The sequence below is a fragment of the Gallinula chloropus genome, assembly GCF_964237585.1.
Source record: "Gallinula chloropus genome assembly, chromosome: 35".
Taxonomy (NCBI): Eukaryota; Metazoa; Chordata; class Aves; order Gruiformes; family Rallidae; genus Gallinula; species Gallinula chloropus.
Genome location: NC_140120.1, coordinates 29,092 through 47,481, shown reverse-complemented (window position 1 = coordinate 47,481; position 18,390 = coordinate 29,092). Strand labels below are relative to the sequence as shown.

Genomic DNA, 18,390 nt, shown 5'->3' with positions numbered 1-18,390 from the left:
TATTGTTAAGGTCTATCTGCTGTCTGACGAGGTTTTAGAAGTTCTATTAGAATGATAAGATAGAGATGCTGCTGTGACAGCAAAACGTTGACCAATCAGCTGTAGCCCAGGAACAAGGTATGTTTGACAGAAAGCAGCTGTCTGCAGAGCATATAAACAGGAATGGTTCTTTGCAATAAACCAACTCTTGCTTGCATCAAGCTGTGTCCCGTCTCTCTCCGTCGCGGCACTTTCTGGATATTAATGAGTCTCATGGTGTCTCTGGTGAGTCCAGAGACTTCAGCTACAAAGAGGAGAGTGAAGAAACCTCTCCAGAAGTTCAAGTCAGGAGTAATGCCCAAAGTACCTTGAAGCACTAACAGGCACCACTGGGAGCCATTACTGACAAAGCCTCCCCATGGGCTCATTAGAGCAGACAACTGGAGGCCATGAGGACAAACACAGGCAAAGCACAGGCAGCTCTGATGCTGAGGACACCCTGGCTTGGTCTGATGAAGCAGCAATGCCAAGTGCTGACCGCAGCCCCTGGGCAGGGAGATCCTGACCCTCACCTGTGTCTCAGGGCTCTTCCTTGGGATGTGGGGAGTGTGACACCAAGGGAAGGACAGGGGTATGACACATGGTGGCTTCCCCTGGAATGGGTGCAAGGAGTCAGCCATGCTCCATGGCCATGAGGACAATGTGTCTTTCCTGAAGCCTCTGTGGCAGGGACATCAGCCACAGCCAAGGGAGCAAAGATCTCATTTCTATCAGGCCCGTTCAGCCTGAATGGCACCTTTGGCCATCTGCACCATAGCCCATCCCACACAGCCTCAGCCCTGTACCTGTTTCTTTGTAGGCTGCAGGGATGCAACACGCTTTCCCACCTCATTGTCACCTAACAATGTCCCTGCCTGTACTGCTGTCTCTCCATCCTCACCAGCTGTTCCCACAAGCACAAAGCCACCAGCTCATCCACACTTCCTCCCAGTGACTGCTTGCACCACAGCACTGCCCTCACAGTGACATTTCTTTATCCTCATGTCCACCCTGGCCTTCAGAGCTGTCATTTCACATTTGTCATTTGTCAGACTTTCCCTGACCACATACGTGTTCCTCCACATTCCTCCAGATCGGGGAGCCTCACACTGGGACTGGCTGCTCCATAGGTGGCATCACCAGTGCTGAATCCAGATGGACCAGAAGGGCCCTTGTCTGTGCAGCCACACTCCTCCCAGTGCAGCCCAGTGTGTTCATGGCCAGATTCCTGTTCAGCACCTCTAACTGCTATGGCAGCCCCTGTAAGGCCCAAATTCTTCTCCTTGTGGCTGGTTCTCCACCCGTCACGTCTGAGCTGCCTTGATGTGGGGGTGTTGTGCTGGAACCTTTTCTCATGGTTTCACCCCAGCCCAGAGCCGAGCACCACACAGCCGCTCTCTCTCTAAGAGGGTGTGTGTGTGGAGGGGAATTGGGGTTGGGGGGAAAGGAAGGGAAAAGGAAACCAAAGAAACCCTAAACCTCATGGGCTGGAATAAGGACAGTTTACTGGGACAGCAGAGAGAGAAACAACAACAACAACAGGACTTTGTGGCAAAATACACACAACAGGTGATGCACAATGCAGTTTGTCACTGAACCCCACAGCTCTGGCCGCACAGCTCACATCCTGAAAGCACGTGTGTCCTGGAGCTGAGTTCTCCTGCCCCCACCACACTCCTTTTATGGTGTGATCTGAATGAAATAGGCCTTTTGGGGCAGTTTGGGTCACCTGTCTTGGCTGTGTCCCCGTTCCAGCTCCCAGGGTGCTCCCCACCTTCCCATTACTAGTAGAGAATGAACAACAGAAAAGTCTGATTGCTTGGACACAACTAAAGCCTCCCTGTTATCAGCACTGCTCTCATCCTAACAGCCAAATGTGGCACCACATGGGCTGCTAGAAAGAAAATCAACTGTATTCCTCCTGAAACCAGCCCACCTTTGTAGACAACAAGTGCACCACAACAGTGGTCTCATTCCTGCAGTCATGCAGTGTGGATAATCCCCTTGGTTAGTTATGGTCAGCTGGGCCTTTTCTGTCCCCTTCCAGGCACTTGTGCACTCCCAGTTGACTCATTTCTGGAGCAGAACTAGAAAAAAAGGCCTTAATGCTGTGCAAGCCCTGCTCAGCAAGGAAGAAACATATTTATTTAGACTTTATGACTTACAAATCAAAACACCAGAACTATGGGGGCCACCAACATCAGAATTAATTCCAGCCGCAGAGAAAATATGGGCAGGAGGAGAAGATCTCTTCTGCTTGGAAATCTTCCTGATGTTCCTGTTCATCAAATCCCAGAATTTCTCAAGGTCTCTCTGAAGGGAATCTCCATTTCACTAATGGTTCACATGTGCTTGCAGATGGCTCTCTAACTTACGGTGCTTTTAACAAAATACCAGCAATAGGTGCTAAATAACCTGGGACTCTACTGCTGGACATCTAGCATGTTCGAGAGTGGATGATGGTAGAGCCTGAAAATGACATTTTTAGGACTGTTCCTGTGGCTAGGAATTCCGTGAGCCCCAAGGTTAATGGGGCTGTTAGTGGGCTACCTGGGGAGCTTTCAGGCCAGAAACCTTTTTCCACCCTCGCACCTTTTCATACAATCATAGAATTGTAGGGGTTGGAAGGGACCTCAAGAGATCATCGGGTCCAACCCCCCTGCCAAAGCAGGCTCCCTATCTCACATTACACAGATGGGCATCCAGACGAGACTTGAATATCTCCAGAGAAGGAGACTCCACCACCTCCCTGGGCAGCCTATTCCACTGCTCCGTCACCCTCACTGTGAAAAAGTTCTTCCGCATGTTGGTGCGGAACTTCCTATGCTCCAGCTTACAGCCATTGCCCCTTGTCCTGTCCCCACAGACCACTGAAAAGGGGCTGGCTGATTCCCCCTGCATCCCCTGCTTAAGATAATTATAAACTTTAATTAGGTCCCCCTTAGTCTTCTCTTCTCAAGGCTGAAGAGTCCCAACCTACTCAGCCTATCCTCATAGGGGAGATGTTCCAGGCCCCTAATCATCTTCGTGGCCCTTCTCTGGACTCTCTCCAGGAGATCCCTGTCCTTTTTAAACCAAGGAGCCCAGAACTGGACACAAGGGGATTGGACTGATGATCTCTCAAGGTCCCTTCCAACCCCTATGATTCTGTGATTTCATGCAGTAAGTTGAGAGATTCAGCTGCTGAAAATGTGCTTGTCAATTTTTAATAAATATAAGGAAAAAAATATAAGGAAAAAATATAAGGAAAAAAAAGAAGGAAAAATTGTGTCCCTTTGAACTCAGACATGATAGGAAGAGAGCACAGATCTTCATTATGCAGTGTCTAGCTCACACAAGACTGAATGGGATGAACATGCACCATGTCATTATAGCTTAGAAAACTACAAAGAAAAAAATTCAACTACAGAAAACATGGCCAGTGATGTACAGAAGAAGATGAGCAGTTTATTGCTGCTTAGAAGCATCCAGTCCTCAGTTTCCACATGGCATCTTTGAGCTCCTGGTTCCTCATGCTGTAGATGAGGGGGTTCACTGCTGGTGGAAACACTGAGTAAAGAAATGCCAATACCAGGTCCAGAATTAGGGAAGAGATGGAGGGGGGCTTCAGGTAGGAAAACATGGCAGTGCTGACAAAAAGGGAAACTACAGCCAGGTGAGGGAGGCAGGTGGAAAAGTCTTTGTGCCGTCCCTGCTGCGAGGGGATCCTCAGCACAGCCCTGAAGATCTGCACATAGGACACCACGATGAACACAAAACACCCAAAAGCTAAACAGACACCAAGAAAAAGGATTCCAGTTTCCCTGAGGTAGGCATCTGAGCAGGAGATAACTGTGTAGATGTTGTGCTTGAGGACATGGTCTAGAGGTGGGCTAGGCAGGGTTAGGCTGTGGTTGGACTCTATAAAAGATTCTGTGATTCTGTTGGGGAAGACAGCAGGCCTGCTGGCAGCCTGGCACTCTTCACCAAGACACAGGCCCTGACAATATCCTCCAGTTCCCATGAGACAGGAGAAGTTACTCATGCTGAGAGGATTTTGATAATCACATTCTCAAAAGACAGTGGCCTTGATGACAGGGGTACAGACTGCCCTAAACCAAGAAGAAGTAATGGGAAGGTACTTGGGAGTAACGGCACATGTTCAGAACCAGCCATAATAAGATGATCAAAACAGCCAGTATGTGGATATTTTTAGGCATCAAACGTAAACTAATCATATTTAGCTATAAGATATGTTATTAGAACTTGTTATAAGTACTAACCAATCAGTGGACTGTAAACAGTGTATGTAACCAATGAGCAGTTATTTAGCTTGCCACGTTTGCAGTAACAAATGCCTATAATCTGTGTGATTTCACCCAATAAACGGCTTCACTTTAATTCATACTGAATTACGAGTTGCCCATTGCTGATCTCTGCATGATTCTAAGGTACACTTCAAGGAAATTCCTGTTCTGTCATGGTGGGAAAGCATTGCCATTTCAGACAAGTAGTCAAGTGCTTCAGCTGATTAAAAAGTTATTATAAATATTTAATAAATGTCAGAAAAAATTTAGGAATGAAAAATTTTTGCACATTTCCAGGCAGATGTGATTCAAAGAGAGCAAAGCCCATCGTTACCCAGCGTCTGGCTCACAAAGTTATTGTATCAGCAATGGGATGAATGTGGACCATGATATTACAACTTAAAAAAACTAGAGGGAAACAAAGAAACAGGAACTAAAACCTCTACTAAATAGAGACATGGCCAGTGATATGCGGAAGAAGATGAGCAGTTTGTTACTGCTTAGAAACATCGAGTAATCAGTTTCCACACAGCATCCTTGAGCTCCTGGTTTCTCATGCTGTAGATGAGGGGGTTCACTGCTGGTGGAAACACTGAGTAAAGAAATGCCACTACCAGGTCCAGAAATAGGGAAGAGATGGAGGGGGGCTTCAGGTAGGAAAACATGGCAGTGCTGACAAAAAGAGAAACTACAGCCAGGTGAGGGAGGCAGGTGGCAAAGGCTTTGTGCCGTCCCTGCTGCGAGGGGATCCTCAGCACAGCCCTGAAGATCTGCACATAGGACACCACAATGAACACAAAACACCCAAAAGCTAAACAGACACTGACCACAATGAGTCCAGTTTCCCTGAGGTAGGCATCTGAGCAGGAGAGCTTGAGGATCTGGGGGATTTCACAGAAGAACTGGTCAAGGGCATTGCCCTTGCAGAGGGGCAGTGAAAATGTATTGGCTGTGTGCAGCACAGCACTGAGAAACCCACTGCCCCAGGCAGCTGCTGCCATGTAGACACAAGCTCTGCTGCCCAGGAGGGTCCCATAGTGCAGGGGGTGGCAGATGGCAACGTAGCGGTCATAGGCCATGACAGTCAGAAGAAAGTACTCAGTTGAGATTGAAAATTCAAAGAAGAAGAGTTGAGCAACACATCCTGTGTAGGAAATGGCCCTGGTGTCCCACAAGGAATTGGCCATGGCTTTGGGAACAGTGGTGGAGATGTAGGTAAGGTCAAGGGCAGAGAGGTTGAGGAGGAAGAAGTACATGGGGGTGTGGAGGTGGTGGTCACAGACTATGGTGAGGATGATGAAGCCATTGCCCAGGAGAGCAGCCAGGTAGATGCCCAGGAAGAGCCAGAAGTGCAGGAGCTGCAGCTCCGGTGTGTCTGCAAAGGGCAGGAGGAGGAACTGGCTGATGGAGCTGCTGCTGTTGGACATCTGCTTTCTGTGAGCATGGAGATCTGTCCAAGGATGAAAAGGCAGTGACAGTTAGGGAACTCTTCTTTGAGGAAAACTTCTTTCAACTCTTAGAGAACACAGAGATTTACTCTCTGAATTCCAGAAGACTTTCGTCAGATCTGTTTTGGGAGCTCTGCTTTGTCCTGGCTTGAATGTGCCACTGCTGGGAGGAGGGTTGGCTGTGGGCTCTGGAGAACTCATTCCTGCCTGGCAGCAGTCAGTAAATAGAAGGATGGTGTGATCTCAGACTAAATCCCCTGTGGATAGGAATGAGCTTTTCAGCACTGTCACTGCAGTTTCACCCGAGGGCAAAGCAGAGCTTTGGAGCTTTGGTTTCCTCCTGGCTGTGTCTGAGGAGTGTTTCTTCTGTCAGAACTGCCTGACATTGTTGCTGCAGTGCCAGTAAAACCTTCCCCTGAATGCAGAGTGGGGAGAGCTGCTCTGTCCATCAGCCTTGGTCTCAGCTGCCCTGTGCTGGACGCTCTGTGATCACACCCTGCTGTTCCCTATCATCAGTGTCTGCACTGCAGAGGATATCAGGGAGGTACCAAATCCCCACTGCCAGGGCATTTCTGGCAGCAGCTCCATCTCCCTCCCTGCCAAGGTCTCTGCTGCCAGGAGGTGTCCCTGCAGCTGCTTCTCTCTGCCCATGTCGCCTCTCTGCCCATGTCACCTCCTGCTCTGTGCTCACAGTCCTCACCCGCCTGACCTGCATTCAGCTCTGCTCTGCAGACCCCTCCTGGCATCAGGGCACTCCCTCATGGAACCTCTCTCTGTGCAGGGCTCAGGAGATGCTCTGACAAGTCTTAATGACCAATGAGTTTGCACTGCCTGCTGTAAAGTTATCAGGAAAAGCTCAGCTCCTTCTTCCCACCCAGCCCTCAAGAGGAGAAAATTCAGATGTCTCTTTATCTGGAGTGGAAAATGCATCCTTGGAGATCTTGAAAAGTCCCTTGGAGGTTCCCCAGGATTAGCAGGATCTGGGAGCAAACCTGTCCTGCGCAGCACACTGACAGCCTACACTGTCCTTCCATGGGTCACACTTGCCACCCACAGCTTCTGTCTGAGGTGCTGCTGGAAGCCCAGCAGGCAGGCTGAGTGCTGACCCTGGCAGCAGCAGAGTCCCTGCCCCAGCAAACAGACCCCCAGGATGCATGGACCCTGCTTACAAGAACAGCCCTGGGCACGTCTCAACCATGCCCAGGAGAAAACAGCTGTCCTGCCCTGTCCCTCTCATGGGGCAGAAGGAATCGCTTCCATGCAGCACCTTCTGGTCCTAGAGAGAACCTGTCCTCCTGACAGACCCCACACACTGCCCCATGTCCCAGCTTTAGGAGATCCCTCCAGGAACAGAACCTGCATTGCCCTGCACCCACAGACATACCAGGCAGAGGCTGTGGAGATTTCTCCTCCAATGAGCTCTCAGTACCCATCAGCTCTCTCAGCCTCACAGGTCTCCCCTCGGTGCCTCCAGGCAGTGTCCCCAGCCCTGTGTGCTTGGCAGAGGAGCTGCTCCTGGGCAGAGCTGTCTCTCTGCAGCGCTGCCAGGTTGCCATGAGCCCCCTCCATCCCAAGAGCCTGGCTCAGCTCATCAAGAGAAGACCAGTTCTTCTAGGGTCCCTCCGGGTGCCTCAGGCCTCATGAGGATCATTCTGTGATCTCATCTCTGATGTTCCCTCCCTCAGCTGGGAAGAAATCCTTCTGTCCAGCACATTTTTTTCTACTGATCAAACCAGAGCTGGGCAGAAGAATCACCTTCCCTTGTCTCCCCATGAGACAGGATCCCCAGGCAGGGACAGCGATTGGACTCTTTCCCCTGTGAAAGGAAGGGGTTTAGGTGAACATTTGGGCATTTCTCAGGGTTTCAAAAGAACAAAATCAGGAAAAACAAATCTACAAAGCTCTGCTCTGCTGTTGGGGGAAGTGGAAACCACAATCCAGAAAATGTCATATATATCAAAAAAGATTGTCCTGCTGCTGCAAGGACAAACTGACACCTGGAGAGCTCCCATCAGAGCCTCATACAACACTGGCACCCTCAGCCAGCAGGAAATGCACCTCCCAAAAAGGACCTTTCCAATGTCTAATAGAACAGGGAGAGACAGTCCTTGCGTCTCGAATGAGAACGTTCTGCTGAGAGAAGTGTGCCCCAAGTTCTCACTGCCTTGTTCTCCTTGCAAAGAGGCAGAGAATGTCCCATGGCAGCTTAATTCCCCATTCCTCCTCCTGCCCTTGGCAGACACAGGGGAGCTGCAGCGGGTTTCTCCATGCTGTGCTGCTCACAACCAAGACATGTTCCCTCCCCCTCTGCAAGGGCAATGCTGTTGACCAGTTCTTCTGTGAAGTCCCCCAAATCCTCAGCCTCACATGCTCAGATGCCTACCCCAGGGAGATTGGTATTTTTGTATTTAGTACTTGTTTAATTTTGTGATGTTTTATGGAATGATGTGGGAGGTTTCTGGCCAGGAACCTCTTTAGACCCTTTCTCTTTTTGTTTGGGAGCTATTGCTGGACATTTAGCAGTTTCAAAGTTTGACCCTGGTGGAGTCGGAATTAGATGTCAGGCAACTTTAGGAATGCCCTGATCCCGAGGGTAACCTGGTCTGCTGGTGGGCTACCCTGGGAGGTTTCAGGCCAATAACATCTTTCAGCCCTTACACAGTTTGATTGGAACTCTTGTGGGAGGTTTATCATTTTTGAAGCTGGATGCTGATATAACCTGAAAGTGATATCAGGCACTGTTAGGCCTGTTCCTGTGGAAAGGAAAAGCCTGAGCTTCAAGGTTACTGGTGCTGCTACTGCGCTACCTGCAGAGGTTTCAGGCCAGGAACTTCTTTCAGCCCTTGCACCTTTTGTTTTGGAGCTATTTGTGCAGTTTAGCAATTGAAAAAGTGGAGGACTGCAGAGCTCTGCAATGATGTCAGGCACCAGTAGGGTCGTTCCCTTGGCTAGGAATGTGCTGAGCCTTAATGTTACTCTTGCTGCAAGTGGGTGACCTATGGAGGTTTCAGACCAGGATCATCTTTGGCCTTTGCCCCTTTTCGTTTGGGAGCTAATGCTGGACATTTAGAAGTTTCAAAGTTGGACACTTAGAGAGTCCGAAAATAACATGAAACATTGTTATGGCATTACCTTTGTAAGGAGAAATCTGAGCCCCAAGATTACTGGGGCTGCTAGAGTGCTAACAAGGGAGATTTCAAGCCAGGAACCTCTTTCAGCCCTCAATCCTTTTTTTAGGAACTATTGCTGGACATTTAGAAGTCTAAAATATGGACACTGGTGGAGCCTGGAAACAACATCAGGGACTGTGAGGACTATTCCCCCAAACTAGGAATACCCTGATCCTAACGGTTGCTGGGGCTGCTAGTCGACACCTGGAGCAGGTTTCAGGGCAGTAACATCTTTAAGCTCTTGCACTGTTATTTGGGAGCTGTTGCTGGATGATTAGAGGTTTCGAAGATGGACGCTGGTAGAGCCTGAAAATGACTGCAGGCACTGTTAGGATGATACCCTTGAGCATGAAAGCCCTGAGCTGAAATGTTAACAGGGCTGCTAGTGTCCCATCTGGGTAGGTTTCAAGCCAGGAATGTTTTCAGCCCTCACACATTTGGTTTAGAGTTATTACTGGACATTTACCAGTTTCAAATTTGGATGCTTTTAGATCGGGAATATTATCTCTGATAGAGTTTGGACCAGTTCCTTGGAAGAAATGCCCTGAGCCCAATGGTATACAGGGGCTGCTAGTGGGATACCTGTGGAGATTTCAAGCCAGGAATATTTTCAAGCCCTCATTTCTTTTGTTTGAGACCTGTTGCTGGAGGTTTAGCAGTTTTAGAGTTTGTTGCTGGTAGACTGAAAGCTGATGTCAGGCACTCTTAGGACAGTTGCCTTGGCTAGGAATGCCCTGAACCTCAAGGTTTGTTGCACTGCTACTCTACTACCTGGGGAGGTTTCATGCCAGAAGCATCTTTCAGCCCTCACACCTTTTGTTTGGGGGCTCTAACTGGACGTTTGGCATTTTTGAAGTTGGACATGGGTAGAGCCCGAAAATGACACCAGGTTCTCTGCAGACCATTCCCTCAGCTACAAAAGCTCTGAGCCCCGAAGTTACTGGAGCTGCTCCCCCTATCAAGGGACATTTAGGACTCCCAAATTATTTCAGCTCTCAAACCTTTTGTTTGGGAGGTATTGCTGGATGCTTCACATTTTGAATGTGGATGCTGGTAGAGCCAGAAAATGGTCTGCTATTATAGGACCATTCCCTTGGCTAAGAATGACCTTTCCCCCAAGGTTCCTGGGGGTCTGTGTGGGCTACGTGGGGAGGTTTCAGCCCAGGAACATCTTTCAGCCTTCACAGATTTATTTGGGAGCTATTGATATATGATTAGAATTTTTGAAGGAGGACAGTAGAAGAGACACAAAATGACATCAGACACTCTTAGCACAGTTTCCTTGGCTAGGAAAGCCCTGAGCCTCATGGTTACTGAGGCTGCTAGTGGGCTACCTTGGGAGGTTTCTGGCCAGGAAGCTTTTTCAGCCCTTGCACGTTTTGTTTGTGACCTACATTAAAGGTGGGAGATTCTCCCTGGTAATCCTTTTGTTCTAAATTCTGTAATTACATTAATAACAAAACGAGGGACAGGGAGAATCTCCCACCTTTATTGCATCCGGGGGGAACCACTGTGATGGAGAATGAAGAAAAGGCTGAGGAACTTCATGCCTTTTTTGCCTCAGTCTTTAGTAATAAGACCAGTTGTTTCCTGATACCCAGACCCCAGAGTGGAAAGATGGGGCCAGGAAGTAAGACCCCACTTAGATCTCACAAGTCAATGAGTCCAGATGGGACACACACGAAAGCACTGAGGGAGCTGGCAGAAGTGCTCCCCAAGCCACTTTCCCGAATTTACCAGCAGTCCTGGCTGACCAGGGTGGTTCCACCTGACTGGAAACTGGCACATGTGACACCCATCTGCAAGAAGGGACAGAAGGAGGACCCAGGGAACTACAGGCCTGTCAGGCTGACCTCAGTGCTGGGGAAGGGGATGGAACTAATCATCTTGAGTCCCATCATGCAGCACATGCAGGACACTCTGGCCATCAGGCCTGGTTAGCATGGGTTTAGTATGTGCTTGAGGAAGCTGATCTCCTTCTATGACAAGGTGACCTGCTTAGTGGAGGAGGGGAAGGCTGTGGATGTGGCTACCTGGACTCCAGTAAATCCTTCATCACTGTCTCCCAAGACATCCTGCTGGAGAAACTCGCCACTCATGGGTTTGATGGGTATACTCTGTGCTGAGTTAGAAACTGGCTGAAGGCCGGGCCCAAAGGGTTGTGGTGAACAGAGTTGAGATGAGAGGAAAGGGTTTCAAATTGCTCCAGGGGAGATTTATTTCTCATATCAGGAAGAATTTCTTTCCTGAAAGGGTAGTCAAGTATTGGAACAGGCTGCCCAGGGAAGGGGTGCAGTCACCATCCCTGTTGGTATTTCAAAAGGCATGGGCCTTGTTCCTTCTGGTTTGTCTAAGCTGTAATAACATGGGCCACAGTCATCCCATTCCTCAGGCAGTATCTCCAGGCCTTGTGTGACCCTGACACTATGGAATGACAAGCTGTGCTCTCTTTGCATCCTGTCTGTCTGCAAACAGCCAAAAGTTTTCCCTTTTTTTGTTGTTTTTATTTTTATAAACACTTTACAAGCATCTTCATCAGCTGAATCACTTGACTCCTTGAATCACTTCACAACTTGGGAATTGCCAGGAAGTGTCATACTCACCTTCCCCTGAACCTGCATTACCCCCAGTCTGTCTCTTCATCTCCCTCATCACTAAGGTGTTTCCACCTCTCCTGGTGATACGGCCATGCCCAAGGACACCTTCTCCAGGCTACCCTGATGTGTGCACTTCACTTTGCTCAAAGGTTTCCACCTCCACTCGCTCTTTGGTCATTCAGATGCTGATAAACTTTGAGCTTCAGAGAGCTGGAAAACATCTCATCTTCCAGAAGTCAAATGAACTGATCTGTCAGAGGTTCAGTGTGTTGATAAGTGACCTTTCTATGGATCTGATTGAATCTGTTCTGGGAGAGAATCTCCTCTGAAAGCTGACCCCCTGCACACGCTGCTTGGCCGTAGCAGCAGCTGAGGAGAGAGATTTCATGGGTATTAAACTGTGTCATGTTGAACTGCTGTTTGTTGTCAGAGAAATCTGTCTGTGCCTGTGAGCACAGATGATGCCAGGAAAAGTGTTGGGAGTCCCAGGAGGCCAGTGAGGGACCTGCTGGGCTTGGGGAAGAGCAAGGTTCTCCATGCAGGGTTGGATCTCCAGAGACTGCTTTTCCTGCCTGTCCAGATCTCCTCAGGAGACCTCTGCCCCAGCCCCCATTGCAGCATGCTGCTCAACTTTCTTCCATGATCTGAGATATGATAGAAACATTTTTCCTATGGAAAAATCCTGCATTGTGAAACTCCTTTGAAATTTTCATCACTCAAATCAAACCTCTCCAATCAGTTGTACAAGGCTTATTGTTTTTTTAAAGCAAATGACTTGAAGAGCCATGGTTGTAAGGGCTTTGTGGATGTTAATGAGCCCCATGGTGTGTTTTATTCTGAGTCCACAGACCTCAAGGTAGCAAGAGAAGAATGATGAAACCTCTCCAGATGTTTAGTCAGAAGTAATGCTCAAAGTACCTTGAAGCATTAACGGGCCCCACTGGCAGCCATTCCTGACAAAGCCTCCCCATGGGCTCGTTAGAGCAGACAACTGGAGGCCATGAGGACAAACCCAGGCAAAGCACAGGCAGCTCTGATGCTGAGGACACCCTGGCTTGGTCTGATGAAGCAGAAATGCCAAGTGCTGACCCCCAGCCCCTGGCAGGGAGCTCCTGACCCTCACCTGTGTCTCAGGGCTCTTCCTTGGGATGTGGGGAGTGTGACCCCATGGAAGGACAGTGGTATAATACATGGTGTCCTCCCCTGGCGTGGGTGCAAGGAGGCAATGATGCTCCATGGCCACGAGGACAATGTGTCTCCTCTGAGGCCTCTGTGGCAGGGAAATCAGCCACAGCGAAAGGGACAAAGACCTCGTTTCGATCAGGCCCTTTCAGCCTGTTCAGCACCCTTGGCCATCTGCACCACAGCCCATCCTACAGTTCCCCACACCTGTGCCTGTTTCCCTGCCGGCACCTTATCCCCTTTCCCAACCATGTTCTCACCCCATGATGTCCCTGCCTGTTCTGCTGTCTCTCCATCCTCACCAGCTGTTCCCACAAGCACAAAGCCATCAGCTCACCCACTCTTCCTCAAAGTGACATTTTGCACCACAGCACTGCCCTCAGAATGACATTTCTTTATCCTCACGTCCACTCTGACCTTCAAAGCTGCAGTTTCACGTGGACTTCCTTTCTTACATTCTTTCCCTGTAGCACAAAGAGGGCTGCCCTCAGGCTGCACTTCCCCAGGCTAAAGAAGCCCGGGTCTCTCAGCCTTTCCACACAAGACCCCTCACTGTATCTTGTCAGACTTTCTGTGACCACACAAGGGTTTCTCCACATTCCACAACTGGGCAGCCCCACACCGGGACTGGCTGCTCCAGAGGTGTCTTCACCGGTGCTGAGTCCACATGGACAAGAACAGCTCTTGTCTGTGCAGCCACCCTCCTCCCAGTGCAGCCCAATGTGCTCATGGCCAGATTCCAGTTCAGCACCTCTCACTGCTATGGCTTCCCCTGGAATGACCAAAATCTTCTCCCCGCAGCCTGTTCTCCACCCATCATGTCTGAGCCTGTCTTGATGTGTGGGTGTTGTGCTGGAACCTTTGGTCATGGTTTTGTTCCAGCCAAGAGCTGGACATCAAGAGGCCACATTCTCTCTGGGAGGATGATGTGGGGTGGGAGGGATTGGAGACAGGGGGAAGGGAGGAAAAGGAAAACAAAAAAAATAGTAAAACATACAACAGTGGTGATGCCCAGTGCCGTTTCTCACCAAACCACACAGCTCAGGCTGTACAGCTCAGAACCATGTGCTCCTCCCCCTACCAGCCCCCTTTATGCTGAGCTTGATGGAATTGGCATGGAACACCCTCTTTGGCCAATTTTGGGTCACCTGTGCAAGTTTGTTGAGGTCTGTTTGAAGTCAAGCCCTGTCTTGTTAACAGATCCTGTGTGCTTGAAAGTGTCTCTCCAACTTGTGGTGCCTCCAATGAAATGGCAGCAATAGGTGTTAGAGACCCTGGGACTCCACTGCTGGACGTTCAGCATGTTCGATGTTAGACTATGGAAGAGCCTGATAATGACCACTGGCACTGTTAGGACTGTTCCCTTGGCTGGGAATTCATGAGCCCCAAGGTTTATGGGGCTGCTTGTACTCCTGGGGAGGTTTCAGGCCAGGAACATCTGCCATCCCTCACACCTTTTGATTGGGATGTACTGCTGGACCTTTACCAGGATGGAAGGTGGGTGCTGGTATAGCTGGAACGTATAACACCACATTACTGACCTAAACCTGCCCTTTTACCCCCAAAATTATCTTATATCCACCCCCAGAACTTTTGTACAACATCCCCACACCCCTCCCATCACCCATGGGTGCCCCCACAATTAACCCTCCCAGTACCCCTGCTGGTCCCCTGTTGTGGTTTCACCCCGGCTGAGAGACAAGATCCACGCAGCTGCCTGCTCCTTGAAGGAAAAGAGCAGGGGGAGAGGGAAGAGAAGGGTGAGAGGCAAGGGAAGGGAAAAGGAAGGGGCAAATAACCCCAAACCCAATAAATAAGAGGCCCGTGGTTTGGGATAAGGACAGTTCACTAAGATAACAGAAAGATACAATATAACAATGCTAACAGGACTTTAGGGGAAAAATCTATGAAGCTGTTGATACCCAATGCAGTTTCTCACCGAACCCACAGCTCAGGCCGTGCCACCCAGAGCCGTCCCGGAACCCGACCGTCCCCCAAGAACCGCGCGTCCCGGAGCTGCCCCTGCTCCTCTTCCCATCACCCCCCCTTTATACTGGGCAGGACGTAATTGCCATGGAATACTCTCTTTGGCCAGTTTGAGTCACCTGTCCTGGCTTCGCCCCTCCTTTCTCATGAATCCTGACCAAAACCTGGACAACTTCCTTTCTTATGTTCTTTTCACGTAGCACATGAGGGCTTCCCCCAGCCTCCCCTTCCCCAGGCTAAAGAAGCCCAGGTCTCTCAGCCTCTCCACACAAGACCCCTATCTGTATCTTGGCAGACTTTGTTGGACTAGATGACAGTTCCTCCCCATTCCTCCAGACCAGGGAGCCCCGCACTGGGACTGGCTGCTCCAGAGGTGGCATTGTCTGTGCTGAGTCCAGATGGACAAGAAGGGCCCTTGTCTGCGTGGCCACACTCCTCCCAGTGCAGCCCAATGTGCTCATGGCCAGATTCCTGTTCAGCACCTCTAACTGCTATGGCAGCCCCTGCAAGGCCCGAATTCTTCTCCTTGCAGCCAGTTCTCCATTTAGTCATGTCTGAGCTGCCTTGGTGAGCAGGTGTTGTGCTGGGACCTTTTGCCATGGTATCTCCCCGGGTGAGATACAAGCACCACACAGCTGGTCTCGGTCTCCATGTGGTTGTGTATGTCAGGAGGGAGTGAGAAGGTGTAAGAAGCCGTGCAGACACAAAGGCCACGGAAAAAGGAGTGGGGGGGGGAAGTGAGGTGCTCCATGTGCCAGAGAGAGATCCCCTGCAGCCTGTAGGGAAGACCATGGTGAAGTAGGCTGTCCTGCTGCAGCCCATAGATAAGGACAGGACCAGAGACCATCTGTGGCCTATGAAGAGACCAACCCATGCCCAGCAGGTTTGGTGGGGGACTTGTGACCCTGTGGGGAACCAGGCTGGAGCAGCCTGAGTCGGAAGGTCAGCACCCCAAGGAAGGGAGCCGTGCTGAGGTATGTGGTGAGGAGATGATGCCCAAATAGAAAGGATTCAAGTTGGAGAAGTTCTTGGAGGACTGTGTGCCATGGGTGGGATCCCACAGCGCAGCAGGGGAAGGAGGTGTGTATCACACACACACACCCCCAGCTAAGAAGTAAAACAACTCAGGAGGAACTGACTGAAACCCCATTCCCTCAGTCCCTGCTCCTCCCTGCACCACTGTCGGGGGGATGATGGGAGAAAAATCCTGACTAAAGTGAAGTCTGCTAAGAAGGGAGGGGTGGGGGAAGGTGCTTTAAGACCTGGCCACTCTTCTCATTACCTGACTTTGGCATCACTGGGTGTGTAGTTGTAGTGTAATAAATTTGGGTTTTTTCATTTATTCTGTGTTGAGTCTGTTTTTCTCATGACACTAACTGCAGGGTGATTGCTCTCTGTCCTTATCTCAAATCCTAACCGTCCCACTATCTATGTTCTCTCCTTTCTGGATGAAAAGGGGAGTGATAGGGGGATTTTGATGGGCATTTGGCCTCTAGCCAGGGCCAAACCACCGCAGTTCTCCACAGACCGTGGAGGGGCATAAAGTCCCTGTATTACACATGAAAAACCTGTTGGGGAAGACACTCTGGGATGTTCCTTCTTCAGACAAAGGCAAACCCATTCACGGGATTGCTTTTGCTCAGGGACCTGGGTGCACTTGGTGGGGGATGTGAAAAAATGGGGAAGTCCAGCATGTACACAAAGGGGTTTTAGTTCCAGGTAAGGATAGCCAGTAAATTTTTGGTGCATAACAAAATCTGTCCGTGAAAGATGTTATACACAATAGATCAATGATGTTATGAATGTCCCCAGTACTCTGAAAATGTAAGATCTGGCCATGATGTAGATGGTGTGGAAACAGGGGTGGATAATGTACTGGTTCTGGCAGTCTGTCTTTGCTGCCAGGCAGCACTCTAATCGTCAGGTCAATAAGGAACCCTCTGTTAGCACTGGGTGTGAGTGTAACTGGCCAATATTATTCTACATTCATGGTGAATTTTGTCAGTAAACTGTCCTTATCCCATCCTGTCATGGTGGGAAAGCATTGCCATTACAGACAAGTACTCGAGCTGTTCATCTGATGAAATTGTGCTTGCAAATTTTTTATTAATAAAAGGGGGGAAAAAAAAGAGGAAAATTATATTTCTGGGGAAGCAGATGTGAGGCAAAGAGAGCACAGCTCATCCTTACAAGGAAGAGCAGGAGATACTGCATTAGGAATGGGATGAACGTTGACTGTCTTACTATAGTTTAGACAAACTTGAGCAAAACCAAAACCCAACAACTAAAACCCAGTTAAATATGAACTGATCATAACAGGAGTTACATTGTCAGTGCTATTCAGAAGACAAGCAGTTTATTGCTGCATAGAAACGTCCAGTCATCAGTTTCCACTCGGCATCCTTGAGCTCCTGGTTCCTCATGCTGTCGAAGAGGGGGTTCACTGCCGGCAGCTGGATTTAACTCAGTTCACCACAACCCTTTGGGCCTGGCTGCCCAGCCAGTTTCTAACCCAGCACAGAGTGTACCCATCGAATCCATGAGCGGGTAGTTTCTCCAGCGGGGGAAAGGCTTTGGGAGACAGTTTTGAAGGCTTCACTGAAATCTAGACAGACCACATCTACAACCTTCCCCTCATCCACTCAGCAGCTGGTCACCTTGTCATAGAAGGAGATTGGGTTGGTCCAGCAGGATCTGCCTCTCCTAAACCCATGCTGACTGGGCCTGATCACCTGAGTGTCCTGCATGTGTTGCATGATGTGACTCAGGTTGATTTGTTCTATCACATTCCCCAGCACCGAGGTCAGGCTGACAGGCCTGCAGTTCCCTGGGACCTCCCTCTGGCCACTCTTCAGGATGGGCATTGCAGCTGCTTGTGTTTTTTTTCTCCTCTATGTGATTCCCAGAGGCTCTGTGACCATCACCGATTCACTCGGCCCTGGTCAGCAGCACCTATGGCCTTGAACTGACCGATGTTTACTCTTCAGGACCTGCAGAGAGCTCTAGCTGTTCGTTACACCAGACATTTTCTGCAGCCCCAGTTCTCTCCCAGCACCCAGATACACGAAACTGCGACAGTCACAAAATCCTTACCTCACAATCCACTTAACTCACAATCTAACTATCAAATTCCTTACCTCACAAACTATCTATCAGTCAATCTCCTTACCTCACAATCTGTTTATTAGTCAATCTCTTTACCTGACAGTCTATCTATGAATCAATCTCCTTACCTTAAAATCCGCTTTCCTCACAATCCCCTTACCTCATAATCTATGCATCAATCTCCTTACCTCACAGCCAATAAATCCATCAATCTATTTACCTTATATCTATCAGTCAATCCCGTTACCTCACAATCCCCTTACCTCACAATCCCCTTACCTCACAATCCCTTTACCTCACAATCGATTAGTTACTCTCCTTACCACACAATCTACCTCAGTCAATCCCCTTACCTCACAATCTATCTGTCAATCAATTCTGTGACTTCACAATCCCCTTAACTCACAATCATCATACCTCACAATCCCTTTACCTCACAATCCCCTTATCTCATAATCTATCAATCACATTACCTCACATCTATCTACCAGTCCATGTTCTTACCTCACAGTCAGTCACCTTACCTCATAATCCCCTTATGTCACAATCTCTCTATCAATCCCCTTACCTCACAATCTGCTTATATGTCTATCGTCTT

General features: G+C 49.3%; 1 protein-coding gene across 1 annotated transcript; it reads right to left on the bottom strand.

Moving 5' to 3' along the window:
• Positions 1–4,804: 4,804 nt before the first annotated feature.
• Positions 4,805–5,731, bottom strand: LOC311203064 (olfactory receptor 14A16-like; the record flags this gene model as incomplete). The annotated part of the gene is made up of 1 exon (XM_084277699.1): positions 4,805–5,731. The coding sequence occupies one exon, from the start codon at positions 5,729–5,731 to the stop codon at positions 4,805–4,807; it is 927 nt and encodes a 308-aa protein (XP_084133825.1).
• Positions 5,732–18,390: the final 12,659 nt, after the last annotated feature.